The 7,348-nt window shown below is 48.2% G+C and overlaps 1 protein-coding gene across 1 annotated transcript in view; it reads right to left on the reverse strand.

Moving 5' to 3' along the window:
- The window catches only part of WNT2 (Wnt family member 2), a 44,606-nt gene extending 38,708 nt beyond the window's left edge, over nucleotides 1-5,898 (reverse strand). The window contains exons 1-2 of the mRNA XM_047097162.1: nucleotides 5,509-5,898; nucleotides 2,928-3,154 (exon numbers count right to left, since the gene is read on the reverse strand). Of these exons, the coding sequence (XP_046953118.1) occupies nucleotides 2,928-3,154; nucleotides 5,509-5,591 (310 nt within the window). The 5' untranslated portion in view covers nucleotides 5,592-5,898. The remainder of the gene's footprint in view (nucleotides 1-2,927; nucleotides 3,155-5,508) is intronic.
- Nucleotides 5,899-7,348: the final 1,450 nt, after the last annotated feature.

Below are 7,348 nucleotides of genomic sequence, written 5' to 3' on the forward strand. Positions count from 1 at the left end.
AGAAAAACGGATTCTTTTTAAAGCCATCACAATATGAAATAAAATCCAAATCTAAATGGTGGTACTTAATTTCCTGACGTGGTTGAAGTTTCTCTAATTTTGAGGGTGAGATAAGTCAAGAAATGGCTATCAAGTGCATAGGCATCATTTTTGTTTGGGGCAGAATTTGGGGAGGGCAAAATGCTAGAAACTACACCTTCTGGAAGGTTAAGTGTCGTTTAGCTCGTTCATCAAACGCTTGCCTGTTTTTTTTTTTGAAATTTACAAGGATGAGACCTACTCACCTTTTTTTTTTTTTTTTTTTTTTTTTTTTAAGGCTTATTCTAGAATTCTAGAGGCGTATTCTTACAGGAATATTTTTAGGTTTACTAGTTTGGTCTTTAAGTTTCTCTGCCTATGGCTGGTGACAGTCTGTGGAATGAGTGAATTACAAGTGTTCCTAAAAATTCTTCTGTCATCTTCTAGCTCTCTGAAGCAAAAGAGGCAAACACATTTTCCTTTTTTCCATGACCATGGTATATGTTAGTGACTTTTATGTTCTTCCTATCACTGGTGTTGGCCTTTGCCTTTCCTATCCATCTATAAGGAAATTTAGGTTTCCAAAAGAGAGTTCTTCACAACCTAAGATGTGAATTTCCCTCCAAGCAATTAATTGTAAAAATCTTTGGATAGCTTCATTGGAATTTCTTGATTATTTCCAGGATAAACTACTTTAGGCCAAATTCAGCCCTCCCATAACCAACACAAAATCATCACTGACAGTCATAGGAGTTTATATAAATGTCCAGGAAGAAATCTGGCCTTCTGTGAAGAATGGAAAGAAATTGTGTAGCATGAGTGTTTTAAGTTTTGAGTACTTTGGCAAAACACTCAGCTTCATCTGAAAGAACCCTGAAGGAAGTACAGTTTAGATTCTCTTATTTACCTGAGGCCTTAGGCTAAGTTGAACTAGCCCCCTTCCTCCCGTTCTAACCTCTTCCCTCTCAGCAACCCTACAGCCAGGATTAAAGGATTTTACAAATGAATTCCCAGCTTTCCTAGACATGCTATCTTTAGGATCAGTAGGCAAAACTGCTTCTTTTGATTTGTGATCTAAAGGTTTTTATTCAGTATGGAGACATCTGAATGGATTTTTGCAGACAGATTTTGGAGGCGAACATTTTGTCAATGAGAAGTACATTTAATTTGTAGTGATTGAAAAATGATTGTGAGCACTTTGGAAAGTCCTGATATAGCGTAAACACCGAGAGCCTGTACACAACGTGCCCAAAGATCACGTGTGCTAGGTACTTGTAAACTCTCTTTGACAAGGTCCAGCACTTTAATTGATTCACTGGTGAGCTAATCTAGGTGAAGTCTTAAAATTCCATGCAGCTGAAATTGACTATTAACCTTTCAAAAATTTGCGATCTCATATTGAAACTCCAAAAGGAATGCAGAAGAATATAGTTTTTAAACTAGAGGATAAAATTGCAGAATATCGCAGTAAATTAACTTTAGGGATACACTGAGTGAGAGTACTACGCCCTTGGGGGATTTTAGAGACATTCAGTTATGCATTTGGCCTCATAAAACCCTAGGGCTGTGATGATTACATGATAGAAACACCCTCTGTTAAGCATTACCAAGTGTACAGCCTGGATGATTTTCTTAGGAATGGGGGGGGGTGCAAAAACAAGTGTAGTTTCCTGTTTCTGGGGTTCGCACATGAACTGTTGTGTTTTCAGTCAGATTTCCAGTAGCAAATGGGCCATGCTACTTCTTGAAGAATGCTAATGCCAGCTTAAGGGATGGGTATTTTGGGGTAACTGAAATCTGATTTTCAGTTAGTTTGCTTTGATTTTTATACCAGCTACTTCCCATATTCAGAACTTTTAAGAAATTTGTTATGTAATTAGATAGTGTTTAATGTTCCTTCTAAGTAAAACAGAAAAACAAACATGTATGCTTGAAAACTGTGTATTCATATTTCTCACCCCTATCCTCCATAAATACTATTCTGCCTAAAATGTGCCTGAAAAACAACATGTGCTCACAATGAGTTCATCCATTCACTCAACCATTCAATGAATGAATGGTGTCTGTAACACACAAGGCATCAAGCAAGTGCAGAGAACAGAGGCTAGTCCCTACCATGCAGAATATACAATCTACTGGGGAAAAGTGTTGAATTTAGACACAGAGTGACTCAAAGCTGAGTAGCTGAATGGGAGGTGAAAGGTGTGAGCAGAGATTTGCCTCTGCTTCTTAATAAGCACATGTGTTTTTTGCAATATTTTTTGGTTGAAAAAAATTTTGAGTATTCCACCCTTATCTGCTCAAATCCTCTAGAAGGTTCAAGTCCTAGAAAGAATAAAAAAGTCAAGAGAGGGGTGCCTGGGTGGCTCAGTCAGTTAAGTGTCTGCCTTTAGCTCAGGTCATGATCGCACAGTTCGTGAGTTCAAGCCCCACATGGGACTCTCTGCTGTCCGCTCAGAGCCAACTTCAGATCCTCTGTCCCCCACCTCCTCTCTGCCCCTTTCCCCCCATCTCAAAAATAAATAAAAACATAAAGAAAATTGTTACCAAAAAAAAAAAAAAAAGTCAAGAGGGCCCTATGGCTGCTTCCTCCTTTCTCCTGCTTTCTCCTGGAGACAAAATCTGATTCTGGAGGGACAGGCAGGGTTGTGACAGGATATGGATGGACACCGCAAAGAGCAAAAAGACACCAGCCTGGGGCACTATATCCTAACCCGTGACTGGCCTCCTCCAAAACTTTAGGCACGTTCCTTGACTTCTCTAGTCCTCATCTACAAAACAGGGACCAAAAAAAACAAACTTCTGACTAATTAAATGCAAGAAAAGGTGGGCAGGGACTTTGAAGACCAAGTGAGGGACTTGTGTGTGAGAGGACAGCCCATGGAGCTGCACGAAGGCAGGAGACTTACTTCGGAGCAGGACCCTGCCGAAGAGGCTGTGATCTCTGTCCAGGGTGTTGCAGTTCCAGCGGTGCTGGCGGAACTGGTGCTGACACTCTGCAGTCCACTCCGCCACGCCTAGGCCAATGGCACGCATCACATCTGGGTGTCGGTGGCACAGCTGCCGCTGGCGGCTCACCAGGCCTGGCACATTGTCACACATCACCCTGGAGGAGCCACCTGTAGCTCTCATGTACCTGAAAAGGACCAACACAGAGGTGGAAAAGCCATAATCAGCGAGGGCTGGTGCCAAGTTTCCCAGGAGACTAAAGAGTTCAAAGCAGGGCTCAAATACGAATTCCTTATCCTTTTGGGGATATCAGAAAGCAAGAAGGGACACAGCAGGCATGGAGAGTGATCTGGTAGAATCCGCCCCAAAAACAGAGCAATGACTGTGTGTCTTAGACATGAAGCCAGGGCCACCTGATGGTGATCTGGCCAGGGTAGAAGAGTCAAGGTCTGCAGTCAGAGAATGGAGTGAAGGGGAGGGGCAGTGCATTTTGGGGAGAACCCTTCAAAGGCTTTTCCCAAGAAGGCTCTGATCTCAGTGACCCAATCAATATGTCTGAGGTTCCCTTTGGGGAAGTCGACTTTTTTTTTTTTAACTTATTATTTATTTATTTATTTATTTTTTAATGTTTATTTTTGAGAGAGAGAGACAGAGCGAGACAGAGCGTGAACATGGGAGGGCAGAGAGAGAGGGAGACACAGAATCTGAAGCAGGCTCCAGGCTCCGAGCTGTCAGCACAGAGCCTGATGCGGGACTTGAACTCAGGAACCGCGAGATCATGACCTGAGCCAAAGCCAGACGCTTAACCGACTGAGCCACCCAGGTGCCCCTGGAGTCAACTTTTAGAAGCAGCTTGCTCCCATTTATCTGACCTAACGTTTAAGTGTCTTTAGAAACTGTCTGTATCTGTCTAATCAACACCTGCTGGTATCTGATGTTCCACTCTCCTCACAGACATGCCCTTCTTTCCTTACCAAAGAATCCTTTAAATATTTCCATTTTTCCAGCTCTTTTTGGCTTTTATAGAGAACCTTTGGAAAAAATTCTTTCTATTGTTATTAAGGACACTAAATGTTTGGAAGAATCAAACAGTGTTATAGCTCCATAAAGTACTTTTGAAAAGAAACTTTAACAAAAAATTACATCATCATCTCTACCCAGATGTTCTCTATTAGTTGTGAAATGTTTAGAAAGGTACCTTTTTATATAACCCAAGCTGCCATAGGTGTCTTTTGAAGCGATCAAACAAGGAGAATGTCTTTTTCTTGTATTTTCATTATTTTATATGATCATAAAATCGTTACAGCTGTGACTTCCAAAAAATATATTTAAGTGACAGCTGAGAGACAATGTGACAAAAAGCCTGGGCAATAAATAATGTTTATATGCCCATGGAAACAGAAATAGTCATTTTATTGAAAAATGGTCACTCTGATAAATCAATCTTTGATCCTATGTCAGCAATGTCAAGGCTAAACGCCTTTCTGTTCAAAGCGGCTTAGGAAGGAATTGAACCCCTCTTCCCATCAACGCTTTGCCTTGCTCCTTTGAAGAGCTCAGGGTCTTCCTAAAGTTCCCTGCTCTAGTCTTTAATTTGGCTAAGACTTCTTACTTTGGCCAGATTCTTTAAAAAAGAGCCCACTATAATGGGTCCTTCTGAATTAGTATTTTAGTATCTATTCTGAAACTTGTAGGTTCAAGGACGTTACAGACCTTAACAACTCCACCTCTTTTCAAGATCAGAAGGAAGGGAAATGGAGTGAATCTTCCTTTGGAACTTTGAAGGAGGCTAGGACCTGTTACATATCGACATTCTGCCCCTCCTTTGCTATGCACAATAACTAAATAACAGACCATGCAAAGGACAGCAAAGTTACTCTTTGCGGGTGATTATGAGTTTGAACAGGGTAGCATCTTAGATCCCCCTGGGGCTGGATCTTCGCGTTAAGGTGGTAGTCTCTACCTGCAGGCAAGGCGTTCTTCCGCCCCACGGGGTGAAGCATTAGGAATGTGGAAGGACGGGAAATAATGCAAAATCATACGCGTTGGGTTGTGTAGCTCTTGACTGCCAGAATTGGCCCATCGGTTTATCTTGAGGCTATTTGGAGGGGGTGGGGGAGACGGTTGTAGTTTTCAAGGTGAATTTTCACACACACACACACACACACACACACACACACACACACACACGCACGCCTGTGCAACAGAGCTAGAGACCCGGCTAGCGTGTCTCTCTACGGGATAAGAAATTGGCTGATTTTGCTGTCGCTCAGCTGGATCCAAATCAACCAAACATCCGAGCTCTCATTTGAGGGAAATTGTGGGTTATTTTTTGGAGTTGTCAAAGCTGGAATGTCTTCCGAGGAAAAGCAAAGGAAGGGGCTGAGGCTGGGGCGGTGCGAGAGGACAGCAGCTGGGGTTTGGACGGGAATCTCGATGGCTGTGGCCGCGGGGAAGCGCCACCGGCAAAGGTCTCTGTGGCTAGTTGCGTTCCCGACTCCTGTCTCCAAAATCCCCCTGCACCCATACGCGTGGACTTACCACCATGAAGAGCTGACCTCAGGGGTGAGCCAGGTCAAGAGCAGGGGGAGCCAGGGCCAGATTCCACCGAGAGGGGCGTTCATATTAACCCCCTTGCGTCCGCATCAGGTCAGACTCCGTGTGCGGGCGCCATGCGTGCCCCGAGCAGAAGCGCTCAGCGCCGGGAGCGCCTCGTCACGGCCGCAGGCGCCTCGCCGCGCCCCCGCCCCCCGCGCGTCTGCGGCTAGTGGCGAGACTCGCTGATAAAGTTTCAAACCACCAGCGGGGCGAGCGATAAAGGCCAGCCCTGGCCGCCTCGCCCACAGCCCAATTCCCCAGGCGCTGCGAGCTCGGGCAGCCCGAGAGCTCTCGAGCTCTGCGCGCCTCCCGCGCGCCCCAGTCCGTTCGGCTCCCCGCCTGCCGGGAGCAGCCGAGGGAGGGGGTGCGGCGCCGGGTGGGGCGGGGGGCGCGGGTTTTACACAAGGGTGGATGCAATGATGGCAAGAGGTGTCTGGAGATGAGGTGAGGCGGGGAAGGAGGAGCACCTCTGCGTGGCCTTGGGCACCCGCGGAGGGAGGCACCTTTCGGGAAGCTCCTGGTCAGAGCATCAGTGGGGCTCCTGCCACAGGACCGGTGCTCCAGATAGGCGGATAGGCGAGGCTACCCTCCGGCACACAGAAGTCTCCGAGAGTGCAATGTGGGAAAATGAAGGAGAGGATGAGGAGATAACTGTGTACAGGATGCAAAAATCCAGGGATGATTTTCAACTCATTGCTCCGCTTCTCTCCCAAAGCCAAAAGGAAGAGCGAGTAGAGATTTGGGGCTGCCGAGTAGTTGCCGGGCAAGGTTGGGGAGGGCGGGGCGAGGCCTCAGGGAAATGAAGACCTGTGGCCTTGATTCCTCAGAGCTGGGCTTATATACAGAGCTCGCAGGGTGGGGAGCCGGGAGTCCATGACCCTCCGGACCTCACCCAGGCAACCTCAGCCAAAGTGTCTGGGGAAGATGCGGTTTTTACGCACACTCAGTTCCTCCCCGGCGCAATGGAGCGCACAAGATCACATAGGGAGGAACCAAGGCAGCGCAGAGCTGCCGGGGGTCTGCGCTCCAACGCGGGTCACGCCTTTGCGCCTTGCGGGGGTAAGAGGACCCTGGGTCCTGGATCTGGGCCCCCGTACAGAGCCAAGAGAGGCTCAAGCTCGCGGGTGGAGCATCTTAAGCAGCAACTGGCTTGTAGCCCCGCCGTTTATCACCGGAAAGGAAGGAAGACCAGGAACTCGTGGCGGCCGTGAACTGTTCCATTGCTCTCTTCCTGGGGTGGAGGGACCCGCCGCCCGCCAGGGGAGCGTGCTTCGGGGAATGGGGAATGTGTGTGCGTGTTGAGGGTGGGGGTGGGCGCTGCATTGTTTGCAGGGCGAGTAGGGGTGGCCGTTCAGATAGGAAGGACGGGCTCTCCCCCCCCCTCCACCCCTCCCCCCCCCCCCCCCCCCCAGGGCCTGGACTAGCCGGAGCATCAGCCCTTGCTGGGCGCGAGCGCGGTGAGAGGCTGGATGGGGCCAAACTCAGAAACGCCAAAAACCTGAAAGATGCTGTCATCGCCACCCCCATCCCCCCCGCCGGTCCCTGGCAGGTCCAGCCCCTCCCAGCCTGACCCAGATACATCCCTGTTTGGGTCCGGAAAGGGAGGGGAGGGAAACAAGCACCGCGCCACCCACGACTCGGGAAGAGCAGGGCTCTGCGCCAGGGCCGCTCCATATCGCTGGGCCGCGACCCAGGGGAAGTTCTGGTCGGTCTGTGCCGGTCGTGAGGGAGGGGTGAGGAGGGCGCGGGGCAGGAGAGGGTGGGGGTTGCATTTCTACTCACA

This window comes from Lynx rufus, unplaced genomic scaffold, assembly GCF_022079265.1.
Source record: "Lynx rufus isolate CCGP_SWC_20201006 ecotype Redwood Valley unplaced genomic scaffold, mLynRuf1.p SCAF_4, whole genome shotgun sequence".
Lineage (NCBI taxonomy): Eukaryota > Metazoa > Chordata > Mammalia > Carnivora > Felidae > Lynx > Lynx rufus.